At 36.1% G+C, this 20,507-nt stretch overlaps 1 protein-coding gene across 1 annotated transcript in view; it reads right to left on the reverse strand.

Annotated features, from left to right (window-relative positions):
- The window catches only part of TTN (titin), a 273,898-nt gene that overhangs the window by 128,862 nt on the left and 124,529 nt on the right, over nucleotides 1-20,507 (reverse strand). The window contains 41 exon segments of the mRNA XM_038584970.1: nucleotides 44-127; nucleotides 240-323; nucleotides 431-514; nucleotides 622-705; nucleotides 818-901; nucleotides 1,012-1,095; nucleotides 1,207-1,290; nucleotides 1,444-1,521; nucleotides 1,638-1,721; nucleotides 1,838-1,912; nucleotides 2,365-2,448; nucleotides 4,170-4,247; nucleotides 4,577-4,660; nucleotides 4,781-4,864; nucleotides 4,974-5,057; nucleotides 6,355-6,429; nucleotides 6,583-6,666; nucleotides 7,230-7,307; nucleotides 8,078-8,158; nucleotides 9,030-9,323; nucleotides 9,472-9,555; nucleotides 9,846-9,914; nucleotides 10,835-10,912; nucleotides 11,471-11,563; nucleotides 12,204-12,278; nucleotides 12,825-12,908; nucleotides 13,069-13,143; nucleotides 14,220-14,303; nucleotides 14,625-14,966; nucleotides 15,176-15,259; nucleotides 15,463-15,546; nucleotides 15,803-15,886; nucleotides 16,368-16,445; nucleotides 16,631-16,714; nucleotides 16,951-17,121; nucleotides 17,324-17,401; nucleotides 18,181-18,273; nucleotides 18,483-18,557; nucleotides 18,768-18,848; nucleotides 19,779-19,994; nucleotides 20,295-20,375. Of these exon segments, the coding sequence (XP_038440898.1) occupies nucleotides 44-127; nucleotides 240-323; nucleotides 431-514; nucleotides 622-705; nucleotides 818-901; nucleotides 1,012-1,095; nucleotides 1,207-1,290; nucleotides 1,444-1,521; nucleotides 1,638-1,721; nucleotides 1,838-1,912; nucleotides 2,365-2,448; nucleotides 4,170-4,247; nucleotides 4,577-4,660; nucleotides 4,781-4,864; nucleotides 4,974-5,057; nucleotides 6,355-6,429; nucleotides 6,583-6,666; nucleotides 7,230-7,307; nucleotides 8,078-8,158; nucleotides 9,030-9,323; nucleotides 9,472-9,555; nucleotides 9,846-9,914; nucleotides 10,835-10,912; nucleotides 11,471-11,563; nucleotides 12,204-12,278; nucleotides 12,825-12,908; nucleotides 13,069-13,143; nucleotides 14,220-14,303; nucleotides 14,625-14,966; nucleotides 15,176-15,259; nucleotides 15,463-15,546; nucleotides 15,803-15,886; nucleotides 16,368-16,445; nucleotides 16,631-16,714; nucleotides 16,951-17,121; nucleotides 17,324-17,401; nucleotides 18,181-18,273; nucleotides 18,483-18,557; nucleotides 18,768-18,848; nucleotides 19,779-19,994; nucleotides 20,295-20,375 (4,044 nt within the window).

Consider the following 20,507-nt stretch of genomic DNA (forward strand, 5'->3'; position numbering starts at 1 on the left):
GTGGTGGGGGTGAGGGTGGGGGTCGGGGTGGGGGGGTGACTACCTTTGGCTGGTGGGACTTCAGGCTTTTTGGGAGGCGCCGCAGGCACTTTCTTTTCAGGGACAACTTCTTTGGGAGCCTCGGGCACTTGAAAAATATTAGTAAAATTACATTTAGGAGATATGAAGACCCCTAGAACGAGACATTTTCAAGAGCAGAAGAATTATGCTTTTTTAAGCCTAACATTGGTGACAAGTACCTGTAACAGGTGGGACTTCTGGCTTTTTAGGAGGCGGCACACGTACTTTCTTTTCAGGGACAACTTCTTTGGGAGCCTCAGGCACTTAAAAGATATTAGTAAAATTACATTTAGGAATTATAAAGACCCCTGGAACAAGATATTTTTAAGAGCAGAGTTATCTTTTTCAGCCTAAGGTCGGTGACAAGTACCTGTAACAGGTGGAACTTCTGGCTTTTTAGGAGGCGGCACATGCACTTTCTTTTCAGGGACAACTTCTTCGGGAGCCTCGGGCACTTAAAAGATATTAGTAAAATTACATTTAGGAAATATGAAGATCCCTGGAACAAGATATTTTCAAGAGCCGAGTTATCTTTCTCAGCCTAAGGTTGATGACAAATACCTGTAACAGATGGGACTTCTGGCTTTTTAGGAGGCGGCACACGCACTTTCTTTTCAGGGACAACTTCTTTGGGAGCCTCGGGCACTTAAAAGATATTAGTAAAATTATACTTAGGGGTTTTGAAGACAAGTGAAAAAAAATATTTTCAAGCACAGAAGGGTTATGTCTTCTTAAGTCTATGGTGAATGACAAGTACCTGTAACAGGTGGGACTTCTGGCCTTTTAGGAGGTGCCACAGGCACTTTCTTTTCAGGGACAACTTCTTCAGGAGCCTTGGGCACTTAAAAGATATTAGTAAATTATACTTAGGGGTTATTAGACGCCTAGAACAAAATATTTTCAAGAGCAGGAGAATTCTGTCTTTTTCAGCCTAAGGTTGGTGACAAGTACCTGTAACAGGTGGGACTTCTGGCTTTTTAGGAGGCGCCACAAGTACTTTCTTTTCAGGGACAACTTCTTTGGGAGCCTCGGGCACTTAAAAGATATTAGTAAAATTACAATTAAAAAAGGTGAGGTCACTAGAGCAAAATATTTTCAAGAGCAGAAGAGTTATATCTTCTTAAACCTAAGGCTAGTGACAAATACCTGTAACAGGTGGGACTTCTGGCCTTTTACGAGGCACCACAAGCACTTTCTTTTCAGGGACAACCTCTCTGGGAGCTTCAGGCACTTTGAAGATATTAGTAAATTTGCTTTTAAGTCACAAGGATCAACACAGACAAGAACTGCATTTATACATCAAAAGAACTTTCAAGTCTAGCCTGGTGGTCCTTCCTATTGCCCTCCTACCCCACCTTAAGGAAAGGGTGGTCCAGAATGTACCTTTGGCAGGTACGACTTCAGGCTTTTGGGGAGGAGGCACTTTCTTTTCTGGGACAACTTCTCTGGGCACTTCTGGCACTTTAAAGATATTAATATTTTCACATTGAGAAGTTATAAGACTCCAAACACACAGGAAGCACATTCATACCAGCAAAGACATTTCCCCAAATCGCTAAGCTTCCAAGAACATATACCTTCATCAGGAACAACTTCAGCCTTTTTGTGACGAATCACATATGTTTTCTTTTCAGAGACAATTCCTTGGGGAGCTTCCGGCACTTTAAGAAATTAGTATTTTAACATTTAGTGTCATGGAGATCACGAGGCACAGCAAAAAATTTTTAAGACAACAAGAGCTATCTCTTCTTTAGCTTGAGGGCATGGCCACTTGTACCTTCAATTGAAGGAGGTTCTCTTTTTTTGGAAGGAACTCTCTTGGCAGGAAAAACTTCTTGAGGAGCTTCCGGCACTTTAAAGATATTAGTATTTCACATTTAAGATTTAAAATGATTAGTGAAACCAGTAACCACAAAAAGTTAGCTGTAGTTTTCTAGAAGTCTCTTTTCTTCCTGTCTATTCTCCCCTTGCTCCACCAATCAACTAAGTCTTAGGGGTTAGTAGGATCCTCAAGAAGAAGGGCTCACCCTCCGCCAGCACCTGGCTTAGTTCCTGTGACACCGTAGACCCTCCCTACTAAGTATTGGTTGAATGAGTACTTTTAATAGAAGGAGTTTCTGTCTTCATAGGAACACCCACAAATATTTTCTCTTGAGAGGTTAACTTCTTGTGCAGCTTCAGGTGCTTTAAAGATATTAGTATGCTTACATTTGGGTGTTACGAAGAACATTAGTAAAGCATAGTTCTTAACATCACAGGACGTATCATTTCTTCTTCAGTCTCTGTTCACAGGTATCGACATACCTTCTATAGGCAGAGGTTCTGGTTCTTTAGGAACATCTTCAGATACTTGCACTTCAGGAGCCAATTCTTTCACAACTTCTGGTGCTTTGAAGATATTAGTATCATGCTTAGAGGTTAAGGCATCAGTGAAGACGTTAGTTATTAATTAAACCACAATGGTATTTCTGGATACAAGAGTGCTTCTTCTAAAAATTTGGATGATGTATAAAGTTTGGAAGAAGGGAATCAAGTCTTAATTTTCCATGTTTATGGTTCCCCAGCTCCCTAGCACCACACACATAATTGGCATTGATTAAACAAATGAAGGCAGGAAGGATAGAATGAATGATACCTTTACTGGAAGGTGTTTCAATCTCAGGGGGAGCAGCCATGGGGCTTTTCTTTACAGGGACAGTTTCTTGAGGTGATTCAGGCACTTTAAAGATATTAAATGCACTGTACTTGGGAGTGATGAAGCGTTTTAGTCCTAACTCCGCCTACAGGAACGCCCCAGAATGGGAGACAGACCTCCCTGTTCCTTATAGCTGATTCTTTAGGAACAGATGAGTGCTTGATTATCAGGAGCTATTTTCTTGGTCAACTCAGGTACTATCAATATTAGTAATTTTATTCCTTGGAATGGTAGTTATATAGAAAATTAGATCATGGAAAATTAGCTTCAAGTGAAAAAAATTGATTTTTTAATAATTAATGATGTGCTTTTAGCTATTAATTTGAGGAGAATAAAACAGCTTCTTTCTCATCTGGATAGGCTTCATTTTGTACCCTTGCCTTAGGCACTTTAGAAAGGGATTTGTTTTTCAAGTATTAGAGGAGAATGACCCAAAGATTCTAGACTGAAAAAATCATGTCAGTGTTTGGATATTCTTTCTTTCTTTATTTTTTTGGATATTCTTTAAATCACAGAATATTATGGATATCGTAAAGAAATTATTATTCTGGGTGTTTTAAAACTTTCTCTTCTTTTGATTTATCTAAAAATATTCAAAATGGACAATAAAAGGTGATGAGAAGGAATAATTAAGTACTCAGCACAGAATTCCAACTTTAACTAGTTTTAACTGCCTTAGTTTTAGAAGGCTCTCAGGTGGAGACCATAGCACAAAAAAGAACTGCTCAAAGTTGAATTTAATCTCTTATTGTCTTTATGTCATGTTTTTCTGAGAATATTTCTATATTTAAGTCCTATGGGAAAATAATTATTTCAAATGTATATGCTTGTGCTTAGTAATAAGTTTATTTTCATCGAAAAGCAATTCTAATAGGCAGTTATATTATCTCTTGAAATTTCAACCCCAGGGAGCATTGAATTACCAATTTATAGTCTGCAGCCAGGCACCTCTGCCATTTGATGGTACTGATTTCTGCTTTAAATGGGAATGAAACCAATCCAATTGAGTTTCAGGGATATAAATGTTATAAGTGGTCTTGTGTACATTTTTTTTTTCTAGCTAACTTTTCTTCTTTCTTTGGAAACAGTAATAGCTATTTCTTATTGAAGAATCAATCCATCTGGGTCATAGCTACACATTATGTATCTTCATGTAATCCTTGGAGGCCTCATAAAGTTTATAGCCCAAGCATCTTCCATTTAAATAAGTTAAAGATTTTTTTTCCCTCTATTTTCTTTTGAATAACTCATGGGAACATGTATATACCCAGCTGAGCTTCTGCTTTGGGGGACCCGCTTCTCTGGAATGACTTCCTTAGTAGCAACTGGGGCTTTCAAGATATTAGTATATTTACATATGTTAAGGACAACTACAATCCTGAGATATGGAAGCTGGCTTTCTTCTGGCTTGTACCTTTGGGTGGTGGTAGCGTTCTTCTTTTAGCAACGGGAACTTGCCGCTCTGGAAGACCTTCCGTGGAGACTTCCAACTCTTTAAAGATATTAGTATTTTTTAGTTGAGAAAAGGCAAAGACATGAAGACACAGGATATATAAAAAGTTAGGTATATTAACAGGTATTGTAGCTTTAAATTAGAAATTTAATTTTTGTTCTAATTGTTTATCCTTGTACATGGTATGAGTGGCACTTGTTTTGGAGGGGGAGGCAAGCATAGAAAGTTTCTTGTCTTGGGTACACTGGGGGCCTTCAAGATATTAGTATTTTAGTGTTAGAGGTTCTGAGAACCTACACAAAACACAATGTATTTTGCGGACCAAAGAAGAAAGATTCTCTTTAGATTTTCATAACTAAGAATTATACCTTCAGTTGGAGGATGCTCTGGAATTTGGGGAACAGCTTCAGGTAACTCCACTTCTGGAAAGACTTCTCTGGTTGTATCAGGCGCTTTAAAGATATTAGTAGGTTTACACTTAGAGCTTGTAAAAACAGTAAATTATATAACACGCAATTTTTGAGTCTTGAATCCAAAGATGTTCATCTAAGTTTGATGTTGTTGAAATGTACCTTTGGTTGCTGGTGTTTCTCTCTTTTTAGGAATGGTCACATATATTTTGTCCTCTGGAACGACTTTCTTGGATGGCTCAGGTGCTTAAAAGATATGAGTATAATTATATTTATAAACAGCGAAGGAAAAGATAGAGCTTTTAAAAGAGCCAACAATAAATTTTCTTCAGACTAGATCATAGGTGTTATATACCTTTTGCTATTTTGACTTTTGTCTTTTGAGGATGAGTCACAAGAACTTTTTCTTCTGAGGTAGATTCTTCATATACTTCATAAACTTTAAAGATATTAGTATGTATACAAGTGAGGGCATTTCAAGGCAGTGGCAAAGAGTATTAAGAAAACATAATACGTAACACACATTCATCACCCAGATTACCTGTAGTAATAGACACAAACTAGTGACAATAACACATTGGCTAAGAGAAAGCGTCATTCCCAGGTCTATCATAAGAACTCCCAATTATGATAATAATAAAATTGAGGAATTCACTAACAAGGGACTATATAATTCTACTTTGTCTGCAGAAAGTTACTGGCAAAATTGTCCTTTGCTCTTAGTTTTGTTCATAAAGAACAGGGTTGATACTGAGTTGCACATTGAGAATTCTCCTACATTTGAGCTACTGGAAATTCATGTAAGTCCTTCCCTTTTCCAGGAACCTAATTGGCCATAATTTCAAACCATATCTGGTTTATGGCTGTGTAGTTTAACAACCACTTAGGGACTGGAAGCAGGAAAAAGAAAAATAGTTAAATCTTTGAAAATAAGGCAAATGAAGAAAATAAAGATTTCCTTGGCTTTTAGAAAGGAAGACTGGCTGGTGACAATAACCAAACTAAAACATGGAAAGGATACTTAATGGAGCGAGTCATCACATATTTTTATCCCAGCCTACTATTACAGACAAAAAAAAATGGGCTTACACAGGGAATTTTTTAGGTTAAAATAAATGGAAGAAAATCTTGACTACTGGCATTTTTACTATTCAGATTATTGAATATTCAGAATATTTTATTATTCAGATTATTTTGTTCTTCAAATTGTTTAATCATAATTTTACATACAAACAAATAAAAAATGATTTGAGAATTCTTTTGATGCTGTAATGGCCTTATAAATCTATGGTCATTTGAGCAACATTGCCAAATGTTTCCAATGATGGCTGTGAAGAGTAAAAAAATAAGGGGGCATTTTGATTCTATAAAATCCAATTAAAACATTATGATGAAGTTAAAGTTACTTCAAGGCCTAAGAAAAGAAGTTGCTTCAAAGCAGAAGATATTTGCATACAGAACAGGTTAACAAGACAAGACAATGACAAATTCAAAAAGCCAAATGATTTTTCTAAAATTAGACAATGTTATAAGTACAGGGCTATTTATTTTTTTAAAATGGTGAGGAGACATACCTTGTTTAAGGCAAAGAACCATTCAGATAATTTAATTTTAGCCAAATATTTTTTGGCATGTTGGGCTTTTATAAGATATTAGTATATTTATTTTTAAAAGCTATGAAGACAAACACAAACACAAATGAAACCGAAAAGCACCACCAATTTTTCCACACTCACTGTACATCGCTGTGTCTTCAGAAAGAGCTTTAGATGATCTTTCTTCTTGAATACCTTTCTTAAGCACCTCAGGAACTTTAAAGATATTAGTATATTAATTGTTATAAATAACAAATATACTAAGGATATACAGCAAAATAAAAGAATTTAACATCACACACATTGACTTTAAACCACGGATAACTAAACAAAGAGTCATTTTGTGTCATGATTAGTATCAGTGTATACCTTTAGCTGGTGGAACTTCAGGCTTTTTAGGAAGAGCTTCACGAATCTTTTCTTCTGGAACAATTTTCTTGGGTACTTCAGGTGCTTTAAAGATATTTGTTTATTTTATTTTTAAAAATATCATAATTGGGTATAAAGCATCAGGACAAAAAGAGGATCTAACAAGAAGAATGCCAAGAATTCCAAAATCATAAGCCAGCTAAACACAGTCAATGCATCTCTCTAGATTGCCTTGTTGATGAGTTCTTGATTTTAATATGACATTTTAATATGACAATATTAAAAATACTTTGTCTTTGGAGTAAAGCATCATTTTCTATTGTCATTTGGAATGTTTATTTGTTTTCAGAGCTCCTTGACAGTAGCTTCCAAAAAAGAAAAGAAGTTGAGGGTCAAAAATGTTTAATTATTGCTTAAGAAGAGGATCAACAAAAACAGTAACAGCCTTTAGGCTGATGCCTTTGTTTCTGGAGGGTCATCACAAAAGAGAGGATTATGTTATAGAACATAAACTGAAGTTTGCATAATTCAGCTATATTGTGGCATTGAGGGGAGAAGGATCTCTCTCTCTCACTTTCTCTCTCTGTTTCATAGTAAGTGAATAAAAGAGGGGTTTATAATAGTGGCAAATCACCAAAGGCAGGTACCTTTAGCTGGTGGAAATGTGGGCTCTTCAGGAACACGTACTTTTTCTTCTACCACAATTTTCTTGGGCGCTTCAGGTACTTTAAAGATAGTAGTGATAATTTCTTTTACTTTTAAACATTCATAAAGGTTTGCAACAAGCACAACATAAATGTAAACACAACACATGACATAGTCACAAAATAAAACAGAGTTATCACTTTGTCAGACATATTACAGTATTAAAATGAGTCAAATTGTGACAACAAACATGACAGAAATCCAGAAAAATTTCCCGTGTTAGAATCGTAAGAGTTTGACAAGAAAAATTAACAAGACATCTTCAGCTGGTGATACTTCTGCTTGTTTTGGTGGAATGGTTGATACATTCTCTTCAGTGATAATGTTTTTAAATGATTCAAGCACTTTAAAGATATAAGTACATACTATTTATTAGATGTTTTTTATTTCTATTGGAAAATTCAAGAGGTTCCCAAAAATGTACAAAGCAGGAATAGTCATGATGTATGTATTATTACTAAATGATTAAAATGAATAAAATAGGAAAACATGGATTTATCAATAAGCATATTAGTGAATATCCAATATCGAACAGTATCAAAGAAGGAAACCTAGGTGCACTATTTCGTTAATAAAGATACTTGCTTTGGGTATTTTAGGTGTAACTACAGTGACTTTCTATTTTGGTAGAACTTCCTTTGGCCCCTCAACCTTTTTAAAGATATTAGTTTGTTTAGAAATTCCAAAAACACTAGACACAGAAGAAAAACATCAAGAATGCGAACTCGTAATATAATCAAGGTGCTTCTGTACATACAATAAGGTAAGTAGGTTTTCACCAATGAAATACCTTTAGCTGGTGGCTCTTTTCGAGGAACAACTTTAGTGGGTGGTTTTTTTGGAGGGATGACTTTCTCAGATATTTCAGGCCCTTCAAAGATATTAGTATTTCGATTTAGAATGAGTTCTTTAGGTAATTGGGAGCACTACTAATAAAGTTAGTCCAGTGAGGGCTCATAAATGCTTTACCTAATTATATTTTTTGAATTTACATCACACTTCCAAGACAGACATGATTTTGCTAAATTTCATCTATATTGTAGACTTACTATGAATAATAAGCACACATGCACACACATATTCCTTCATATTACACACATATTAATTTGTGCAAGATTTGGAATGGTACCGAAGAGAATTTATTTGTATCATGGTTTATCCTCAAAAAAAAAAAAAAAAAAAAAAAAAAAAAAAAAAAAACTAGAATGCAAGTGGTGTTACCAATGCTTCATTTGCTTCCTTACTGTTATTTTGCTAATGAAAATGTCAGAAAGTGGCGGAAGCTTTCGGTAAGCAATGATCAGTTTGTGAACAGCTGGCTCATGTTAACAAAGCAATGGCTGTTTTGCCTGAACATGTAAACTCCTCAGTTAACTGAGGAGCTTCTATGTCACTCAACCGACTACACTGGTCAGATATTTTGATACCCGTAACAATCCTGTAACAATCATTCCTAGCTGGCTTCAAAAAAGAGTCCACAAATTCATACAGTGAGCTCCTTAGATAAGTAGATATCAAATACTATTATCTTGTCTGCTAAAATTATATGCTGTATGGTTAATCTCTACTCCACATTAATCTGTGCATCAAATAGTTGCAGCTCATGCTTAAAGCATGCCATAATTTGAACTTGGAAAGTAAGTGGGTTTCTAGTATTCCAAACTGGACATGAAATGCACTTAAAAAAAGTGAGTTAGAGCAAGAGTATAACAATTTGCAATAGCAACAGAATTCCCCTATACCTTTAGGTGGAGCTTTGGGTTTTTCATATACTTCCACTTCTTCTGTCTCTAAAAATTCTATTACCCTATGGACCTCTTCAGCTCTGTGTACTTCTTCCATTCTAGGTTTTTCGACTCTGATGAATTCTTCTACTTCATGGAACTCTTCTTCTTCAAAATATTCTTGAACTTCGTGGAACTCTTCTTCCTCAAGAACTTCCACTGGTGTTTCCACTACTTCTAATTCTGTTCTTTCTCTTACTACCTCCTCTTTGTGGAAGGCAACTGATACTTTTTCTTCATAGACAGTCCTCCCTGAAAGAGCAGCTATTTTAATAATTTTTTTAAAAAACACAAAGGAATGAAGATATAAATTCAAAATACAGAATGAAAACAACTGAAAGAAGAAAAGGCTTTCATGCAACAACACATGAAGGTACAGAAAAGGTCTTTCCAAAAATACCTTTAGCTGGGGGAACAGCTTCCTTTTTAGGCACAGGGACTTTCTTTTCTGCGATTTTCTTTTCTGGGACTTTCTTTTCTGGCACTTTAAAGATATAGTTTTAATATTTAGGACTATCAAAAGCAAATTATTATACACAAAAGACATCAAAACAGTCAAGACACAGTCAAGACAAAACAAACTTTTAAAAAATTTTTAACTTTTAAAAAAATTTTTATTTTTAAGTAAGCTCCATGCCCAACAGGGGGCTTGAACTCATGACCTATGATCAATAGTCACATGTTCTACTGACTAAGCCAGCCAGGTATCCCAAACATAAATATGTTAATGAAAAAATATTAACAGGAAGTTCAGGTTTAAAACAGAATATGTACCTTTGGCTGGAGGTGGCTCTTTTTTCTGAACAGGAACAGGTACTTTTTCCTCGGGAACCTTCTTTGGCACTTTAAAGATATTAGGCATTTCAGTTAGTTGACAATACTAAGTCACGAACATAAATAAATGTGGCAAAAACATCTTTATACTAATCAAAGCGTAAGAAGTCACTCTGTACTACTGGACACCAATTTTACAGATAATAAAGATACTTTTCCGAATCATTTATTTTTGCTAACTAAACCTTAGAAGAAGACACATCTGCAAGAACCTGTGCTGTTCTATATGTTTTAAATAGCAGGGATTACCAATATTGGACCTACTTCTACTACTTTTAATTTGATGAGGACTTTTTTGAAGTGAATATCATAGGAGAGTACTTGAGCCTTGACACAGGCATCCTGTTCCACCTAGTACTATTTTATCTGCTGGGGATGCCTACTGTGATAGCGACAGGGCATAAGCTTATCTGTTAAGAGCACTTCTGAAGCGTTAGCCTAATTAGGAAGCAATGAGAAGGAGACATTTTGTAATAACCTTAAATGCTTAGGCCAAATATTAGAAAGGACATGAGGCTCTTTAAAATAGTTATTATCCCAGCATTAGAACAGATGTAACATAGTATACATAATTATAATAACATGAGAAAACTCTATACAATGGAATAAATTTATGTATGAAATGTGGTGAAGAAGGATCTATTGTTATGTATATAAGTATAGAGAGATGTACTAATTAACATTTAAAATGAGAAATTTCTGGAGTAATTTATATACACACAGCTATCTATTAACATAATTACCCATTAACATTCCCAAAAAGGCTAAAGATATGAAATGGGTTATGTTTTTTTACTGGTCCATAATCAATTTCATAAATTTGCTACTTAAATGACTTTAAGAAAACCATCAAAGAAGAAATGTCTGTTTTTGTTTTTGTTTTTTAAAGAACGTTAATTGGAATTTAAAGATATTGAGATTTGCTATACCTTTAGCTGGTGGTGCCTCCACTTTTTTAGGAACAGGAGTAGGTACTTCAGGTACTGCTTTCTTAACCACTTCAGGCACTTAAAAAATATCATACGGACATTTTGAAAAATGACATGCAGTGAACCGAACATCCATAAATGCAAAAAATAACACAAAATGTTGACTGGTTTTTAAAAGATATTAGCAAACTAAGTGGTAATTATACATTTGAGTAGTGTCTCTAAAGGTAGAAGGCTATTACTTCCTCCTCCTATTAGCAAATGTAGTTATCAGTTATGCAAAAGCTTGTCATAGTCTTCGGGAAAAATAGGCTAAGAATTAGTCTAAAAAGTAAACCACACAGAAATAGATTTCCCCCACTTTAATACTGCATAAAAACTAAAAACAAAGAACCAGGAGAAAGTGTTATAATAGGGTCTGGCTAGAAAAAATTAAAGTGCCAATAATACAAGAATTATAATACAGTAGAAAAGTTGGGGGGGGGGGCATTTCAGGTACCACTAATTATTGATCTTCAATTTATCATTGATAAGACAAGAGAAAAGTATACTGAGGAATATTATATTTAGACTTATTCTGAGAAAGATCTGGACCACAATAGATTTTAAATTTCCAAGGCCTAAAAGCAGCTGTACCTCTAGGTGGAACAACCTCCTCAAACTCTTCTATGCTAGGTGGTTCTTCAGGGATCTCTTCTTCTGGAATAGGCTCTTCGGGCTCCTCATACACTTTAAAAAGATTATTATTTTGTAGATTAGAATTCTTTTGAATATTAGACTACAAGGATATACCTGAAGAGAGAGGTTGTCATAAACAGGTAATCCGTAGCTTAGCCTTTGCATTGCGTGTGTAAACTCCCTAGTCCTTGAAAAAAAAAAAATCTACTGAGCCTTCAAAATACTTTAGGTCCTTCCCAGAATTTCAGAATTAGGAAGGACTGTCAGAGAGAATTTAGTTGAAATTGTTATTATTATTTTTAATGGGACTGGATTTGTTTCACTTGGGGTAGATGTCAGATTTTCTGTATCAACTACTCAGGCTTAACTGGAATTTCCTTTGAGCAGATTTATCCCATTATTATCAACCAAGTTATCTGATGAAAAATTCCCCATGGCAAATAGTTTCCTTTCAAAGACTGTCATTAAAATTAAACAGGCAAACAAACAAACAAATTGGCTAAGCATGTAAGAAAGGAGAGTCAGTTGATTTCAATTTCCCTGCTTAATTTCTATTAGGTAAATAATGATTTCTTTTAGAGTCTGAATATGTTTATTTTCTGAAGCAAAAGGTGCATTTGTCTCCTTCAATATTAGACAATGATAAGACAATGATGACTTGGAAAATCTATTTTCTTAGCAAGACATCTACCTTCAACCAGTGGAACTTCCTCTTCTTCAGGGAGAATGATTCGTGTTTCTTCCACTCTCTTAGGTACCTCAGGAACTTAAAAGATATTGATCGTTTTAGGCACTTAAAATGCAAGAACCGGCGAAGAGTGCATAAAGACCAAGTTTCCCATTTTTCAACACAAAGGAGTAAGTATCAAAATACACATGCATAAGATGAAACACTGAGATTTTGCAGAATCAATTAATGAAACAAAAATAAAGAGGTTTGTGATTTAAGACCAAGAGCCCATTTAAAGAGACAGTCTGCTTCTTACTGCTGGAGTCTCTACTTTTTTTTAGGAAGAGCAAGGGGTACTTCAGGCACTGGCTTCTTAGTTACTTTGGGCTCTTTAAAGATGTATCAGGTTAGTGTTTCTATTTTTTTAGGAAGTAACATACATAGAGAATCAACGTAAAACACACGAACACAAAGTGGAAAAACTGACACAGCACAAACATGGGTGCGACAGAGTCACAAACGGTGAATGGAAGTGACAGACCGACAAGACAAGACAAACGTTTATGTTGAACATCCTGTGTGGACAGCATCACAGTTCAACATGGGGTACAGCAAACACATCCCCGTTTGGGGGTGATGTACCTTTGGCAGGAGGAGGCACTGCTTTCTTAAGACCAGGAGGAGGCACTTTCTTTTCTGGTTCAGGTTTCTTAAGCACCACAGGCACTTTAAAGATATTATTTTATCATTTAAGTTGCATGAACACGGAGACCACGGACATAGCAATGATACAAGTTAGCCTAACAAATGCTGGAAGAGGACACTTTGACTTTTACAGGTGATAGAAAGAAATGGCAGTGTCTAGTTCGCTTGGGAAGAGCAGTACCTGTGGCAGGAGGCGCCTCCTCTTTCTTATGAATGATCACTTTCTTCTCTGGCACTTTCTTCTTAACCTCAGGCACTTTAAAGACATCATTTCATGATAAGAATTTATTGTGAGGGACCAAAAAGAACGAATGCAAGAAGTTCACACACAGAAAGACCACATGCAACAGGTTGGAGACGTGGGGCAGGTCGGAACCCCGTGTTAGGGTGTAGTTTTGGAGAGTGAGGGACCTTCCACCTACTCGAATATCAGAGGGCAGAGTCATTTCATCCACTTAAATTTCCCTAGTGGTTTATTAAATCATCACCTGTAAAGTATTTCTGAAGTCTAATAAAGGATCGGCTTCACCATTTCACTGATTATATGACTCTTTCGCTCGGTGGAAATGTTATTCTCATTTTAAGTAGCGATGCCATGACCTTTGGCAGAAAATACTGAACCTGAAGGTCTAAATATACAGCCTTTGACCGGTCTTATGAACTGATCTGGATAATTCACTCCGTGATAGGTCACTTCCGCACACCTTACTTTATTCTATCCTCACAATAATATCTGAGCCCACTAGGACTGATATTAGTCTCCCCATTTTATAGGAGACAAATCTGAGGCCCAATTGGATAAAAAACTTGCTCAGAATAAGACAGCAGGGAATAAGGCCAAGGCTAAAGTCAAAACCCGCTGGGCTACCACTTATACGTATGTATCAGAAGACATAAGCTACTACTGAGCGTTTTGATAAATATTTCCATCCTTTTTTTTCTTTCCATCCTGGTGTTATAAAAGCACCTCATATAAATTGCGGAAGGATAAAATTTAGGAAAGTTTATTCATGCTGATTTTTTCAGGTATCTTTTTGTGTAGATAATTTAGCTTTGCAGTGTATCTATTTGAAAATTTCAAAGTTTACTCAGACTACAGGCAACCAGGTAGAGCTTCTGTGGCGATTTGGAGGACAATACTCCCTTTTATCTTTGTTCTTGAGTACTGCTTTGTAGCTAAGGAAAAGTGGGGGTCAGTGTTCCTGAACATTTGTAGAAATAAAGACGTAACTGTCTATCTTATACATACAACTTTTCCTAAGGCCAGTTGCACCATAATTTTTCTGGTGAAGCTATGGGTGAAGAATGTGTATTCACTTTGGGGAGGTATACCTTTGGATGGTGGAGGTTCCACTTTTTTAGGAGCCGGCACAGGGACTTTCTTCTGTGGTACAGGTTTCTTTGGCACTTCAGGCACTTAAAAACATTCATTTTAAGACGTTAAAAATCACATGCACAGTATCACATGTCTAACAAAAAGACAAACGAGAAGACCACAAACAATAAAACAGCATTTCACACCATGAAATCTGAACAGACCTTCAAATCATTTACAATGTCAGACACACATGGCAGACATGGTAACAAAGGCACGCACGTCTGGGACGCTTTCCAAGATTTAGAGGGTGGATGACGTAAAGAGTGAAGTATTAGAGATAAACTGGGGATGAAGAGAAAAAGATAGAAAGGCAGAAAACACAAAAGAGGCCTTGGTGACTCCAAGAAGAGTTGCCGTACCTCGTGCAGGTACTGGCTTCTTAGGTTTGATTTCTGGAAGGACTTGCTCTTCTTCAGGTTCAACTTCTTCTTCAGGAGGAACTTCCTCCTCCTCAGGTGGAACTTCCTCCTCCTCAGGTGGAACTTCTTCCTCCTCAGGTGGAACTTCCTCCTCCTCAGGTAGAACTTCCTCCTCCTCAGGTGGAACTTCCTCCTCCTCAGGTGGAACTTCCTCCTCCTCAGGTAGAACTTCCTCCTCCTCAGGTAGAACTTCCTCTTCAGGAGCAATTTCTTCTTCAAATGGAACTTCTTCTTCCCGAAGTAGAGCTACAGGAACTGGAACTGGCTCGCGTTTCTTCGGCACTTTAAAGATATTTATTCAATTGTTCAAGTGTCACTGTTAAGTACACTATTCATAACAATGGGACAACATGAAAAGCAGCTATTCTGTGATCACAGAGGCATCAACCGTCATCAAATTCAATGTCATGAAGTATCAGTTGTGATTAGCAAGGCTGACTAATACCAGTTAGTTTTCCTTTTGGGCCTGGTGCTGTTAGAGATTAATGTACCTTTGGGTGGTGGAGCTTCTGCTTTTTTCGGAACAGGTGTTGGTTTCTTTTCCTCTGGGATGACCTTCTTGGGCACCTCTGGCACTTTAAAAATATCATTTGTCTTTAAGAATGTGTTCTTTTTATATGTTTCAGAGCAATATGTATGAAAATAAACACTAAATATTTGTAATAAGACTTTTTTTTTTTAAACAAACCAACAATGGAATGTAAGGGGGGAATTTGCTGTGAATATACGTAACCGAAAGTTTTTCTCCCCCCATGTACTTAAATGATGAAGGATGTACCTTTTGCAGGTGGAGCCTCTACTTTCTTAGGAACAGGAACTGGCACTTTCTTCTCAGGCACAGGCTTCTTGGGCACTTCTGGCACTTTAAAGAAATGATTTAGAGAAAAATGTTATATGACATAAAATTTTGAGCTTAAGCATAGTCTCAAAAAAGATTAAGATATGGTAATAAAAGTATGACCAACGCAAATTTCAAGAAGCATTTTATCTTTAAAATAGAATCTTTCCCTTTCCATAAAGAAATATGAAAGAGTTGTATCCCCAGAGTACAGAATTGAAGCAGTTTAATTTTTACTTATTGCAAATGTGAAGTAAAACGTTTTTGTGAGTTCATGTACCTTTGGCGGGTGGTGCTTCCACCTTTTTAGGAACCGGTACTGGTACTTTCTCCTCTGGTACAGGTTTCTTGGGTACTTCAGGAACTTTAAAGATATCAAGTGGGATTAGTGACACATTTTTCACCCATAAAAAAGAATCCAACAATTTTAGGACTTCACTGAAGCATCATACAATTATACTTTAAGATTGATAAGAATAATAGCCACAATACAAAGGCCAGGCGATGCACAAAAATTTAAATAGAGAACACTGAGAAAACATAGACTGGTGATAAGGACAACACACAATGCCTGGTGAATAGTGATTTGGTCCATTTTGGAATTATAATAAGAATTTACTTTAAATGAAGAACTTTCCACTAAAGAGGGAGAGCCAAGCACTGAGCATCTTTGTGGTTCGATGGCAAAATTCAGAGATGAATACATGGTAAACTATTCCTATAACCAGTTGGGTGGTCCCTGTCTTGTTAATATTGTCACGGAGAAAGAAATGATATGGCTCATCAAGTTCTACTAATGAGTAAATTATTACATTATCCCACTGATGGATTATAAAGAGATGTACCTTTAGCTGGTGGAGGCTTCTCTTTTTTAGGAACGGGCACAGGAACTTTCTCCTCTGGCTTCTTAGGAACCTCAGGCACTTTAAAGATATTGTTTATTGGTAAGTTCTAACTACTAGTGACAACACATCTGTATAAAGCACAATTCCCATTTCTAACAACAGAGAGCAACACACACAAGCTTGTGAATTCAGAAGATAGCTAACAATTTCTGTGCAGATTAAGGCTTTTTTTATATGCCCATGTTTGCAAATGGTGGTTATACCTTTTGCTGGTGGGGCTTCCTTCTTTTTGGGAACAGGAACAGGTTTCTTCTCTTCTGGTACAGGTTTCTTGGGTATCTCGGGCACTTTAAAGATATTATTAAGAATTTTGGAAATTTGCACACAAGATAAAAATGTGAAAGGCAACTGCAGAAATCATACTTCAGCACCAAAAGTGTCTGGTTCTAAAATAAGCAGAATTGGTCACTGGTGCTTAAAAAAAAAAAAAAAAAAAAAAAAAAAACCAGAATCTGACCCATTAAACACCCAGACTCTAAAGATGCTGCTAGGTAGGTATCTCTTTGTAGGAGACATAATCTACCTTTGACTGGTATCACTGGTACGACTTCTTCTTCAGTTATGAATTCCTCTTCTTCATGAATGTATTCTTCTTCTTCTTCTTCTTCTTCTTCAAAATATTCTTCTACTTGGGTTACAACTTCCTCTTCATAGACAATCTCTTCTGGTTCTTGTCTTTTTGGTACTTCTGGCACTTTAAAGAGATTATCTTTAGGTTCGACATTTACCAATGACTCAGCGAAATTAAGACCCATTAGGAACACAGCCATTTGTAACAGAAGAAAGAACAGGCTTTATCCTTCCCAGAGGAAAAAAAAATCTTCACACAAAGAACTGAACATGAATTTTACAGCAATGAAGACAGACAACACATTAAAAAGAGTGGTATTATGTACCTGTAACAGGTGCTGTTACTTCTTTTTTAGGAACAAGCACTTTTTCTTCTGTGACAACTCTCTTGGGCATCACGGGCACTTGAAATTTAAGTATAAGGATATTTTATTGTCAGAAACAGGCCACCCAGGCAATGCTTGCTTTGTCATATGTTAAGCAGACAGAAGAATTCTGCAAGCACCTCTCATGCGATAGATATACAACTGTTTGCCTATAAGAAACTTTATATGTTCCATGAAAAGGATTTTGAACCTCACTGGGATGAAAATATACAAAAATACTCAAGTAAGTTTGAAGTAGCAGAGCCCAAATGTGAAATGATGTTTAGTATTCAGGTATCTCTGCTTGTAGGAAATATCCTTTACTGAAAAGCTGAATTCTCTTATGAATATATATATACTTCCTGAAAGTGCAGGAAGTTACTTTATAGTTAAAAAAAAAATGACTAGTCACTGAGGTTTTTTTTTTTTGTTTGTTTGTTTTTTGTTTTTTTTGGTAGCCTTTAAAATAACTTTAGAAAGGATAAACAGTTATGAGCTGTGGTCAACATTGTTCTATCATTACATGAATTTAGAGGAGTCAGGAATGTGCCAAATAGCCACCAATTTTAAATCCAAACATTATGTTTTATGTGTATTGTAGCCACAGCTATTGTATAATAAGCTATGCATATATTTCAAAATAACTTTTTTAAGGTAGCATTACCTTCTTTCCCTATGTTGACAGATTTTTAAGTCCAGTAAATCCTAATGAATGACTTAAAAGACATATATAACAACAAAACAAAGCAAAACATAGCTACCTTAATTTTAAAAGAGACATTATAAAAGACCATGGTTTTGGAAGGAAATTATTATACCTTTAACAGCTGGCTCAGCCACCTGCTCTTTTTCACGTTTGGTAATTGAAATGTGTATTTTTTCCTCAACAAGTTTCTTTGATTCTTCAGTCACTTTAAAGATATTAATTATTGAAGAGCATTAAAACCAACTACACAAGCACAACATACACAAAAATACACAAAAAAAACTGTGAAATGTAAGAATCCAGACCACAATACATTCGGTAAAAACAAGAAAAAACAGCAGACAAGGTAGAAAGACACATTTATAGAACATGAGGAACAAAGATGTTTCTCGTAGTTCTCACTCTGCAATGTACCTTTGGGTGGTGGAGGTTTGAGTTTCTTGGGAATGGGCACTGGGACTTTTTCTTCAGGGACGACTTTCTTCGGCACTTTAAAATATCAACATTAACAGATTTAAAACCCTGAGCCAGATTTCTCAAGAGTAGTAAGAACACAAAGTTAAGAAGTCTGATGCACAACATCACATCCCCACCCCACACACAGCTTGAGTGTTGCCACTTCAACATGTGTTTACGGTATGACAGACATGGAGGGCACATGGATCTCTCAGAAGCGATAAGGTTTTTTGCTCACTCTACCTTTAGCTGGTGGAGCCTTTGGCTTTCTGGGAACCGGTTCTTCTTGGACAGGCTTTACTGGGAGAGGCTTCTTGGGTTCTTCTAAAGAGTACATACAAGGTATTTAATGTTAGACTTTGGGACATACATTAAAAAAATGCTATTTCTTAAATGGACTCAAAGAATTAAATAATATATCTGTTATCTACAGTGTAGTCATAGTCCTTAGAGGTGAGTTAGAATCACAGGTCCAAGTAAAATCGGGACTAAAAGCCCCTAACCCTCCTGGCTTTTTGATTCAATTAGGTCATTGTAACTCTCTCTTACATATGCAACAGTCTCATTTCACTTCAGGTAGAAAAAAATCGTGGTTCAAACTTCTTTCTATATAATATACGTTTTTAATGCTATCTGTACAACCACATAAAATGTTCTCAAAGTGAAGCTATGAAACATCAGAAAATGGGCAAGGGAAACAATATTGCTTCATTTCAAAATTCCAGGAGGGACTTATCAAATAAAATAAATGAATCACGTGGAACCAAAATTATACACCTACAAATTTGATCGTCATGAGATATAACGTAATTGCTCGTGTTAGCTTTTTTCTCTGTCTACTTTGGAAGCAGGCTATGTCAAGTTTTCATGACGGGAACCCTGAGGGAATGTAGTTTTCTATCATCCTTGATAATAAGCTTTAGACTAAGAGATGTTCAGCCATTTTTGGTCATGTATTAGAATGATCATGGGCACCTACAGATGAACTCCCAACCCTTTTGGGAAAAGAACTTTGGGACACTTGCTATTTTGTGTCTAAGCAAAAATGAGGCAGGAAATAGATCATTCCCAGAACCAAAGTCTAATAGTAACCTTAAGATTCATAGAGACTTTTTTCCCCCTGGAGGTTATCTAAGAAAAAAAATTGTGAATTTGTCAAAATAAAATTCTTTGTAAATTTCTTTGGGCATCTAACTGTTTATCCTGCTCTAATGGAATCTGCATGTGGTGTCAGGTTTGCAGTTTTGCTCATACCTGTGACATATTCTTCATGCTCTTTATACTCTTCATAATGTTCAAATTCACGTTCCTCATATTCTTCATATTGGTCATATTCTTCTGTTGGTTCATACTCCTCAGATTCTTTATATTCATATTCCTCGATTTCATCATATTCCTCTTCCCGTTCTACTGAAACAGTTTCTTCTTCATGGACGTAAGACCATTCTTTCTCTTCAGTTACAGTTACTTCTAGAAAGATATTGAAAACAGGCAGTATGTTACTTGAAGCCCATTTAGGAGTGATAGTGACAATGCACTTTGATTTCATTCTTATGTGATGGATTCATGCACTGGTTATAGGAGACCCTGCCTGTCCTTCTCTGGTCAAGGTCTGGTGTACATTTGCTACTTATGACTTCAAATGTTAGATTTCCTGCCTTTAGTTAACAATCGACCAATAAAGGGTGGGAGTCAAATTAGGAAAAGTAGCAGACAAAAAGCTGTGTAGTTTTATGCTTCAGTTTATTATTTAGTGAGAGCATAATGTACCTTTCACGGGAGGAGCTTTTCTTTTTGGAACTTCAATGGATACCTTTTCTTCTTTAACAGCTCTTTTTCTGATTTCAGTGACTTTAAAAAGAGTAATTATTAAAAGTGCATTACAAGATTTTGAATACATATGTGATCAGAGATACTGTGTACAAACAGTCCACAGACAAAGGCAACCATCACCATGCCCATCATTCACATTTTTCATCTACA

This window comes from Canis lupus, chromosome 36 (assembly GCF_011100685.1).
Source record: "Canis lupus familiaris isolate Mischka breed German Shepherd chromosome 36, alternate assembly UU_Cfam_GSD_1.0, whole genome shotgun sequence".
In the NCBI taxonomy this organism is placed as follows: Eukaryota; Metazoa; Chordata; class Mammalia; order Carnivora; family Canidae; genus Canis; species Canis lupus.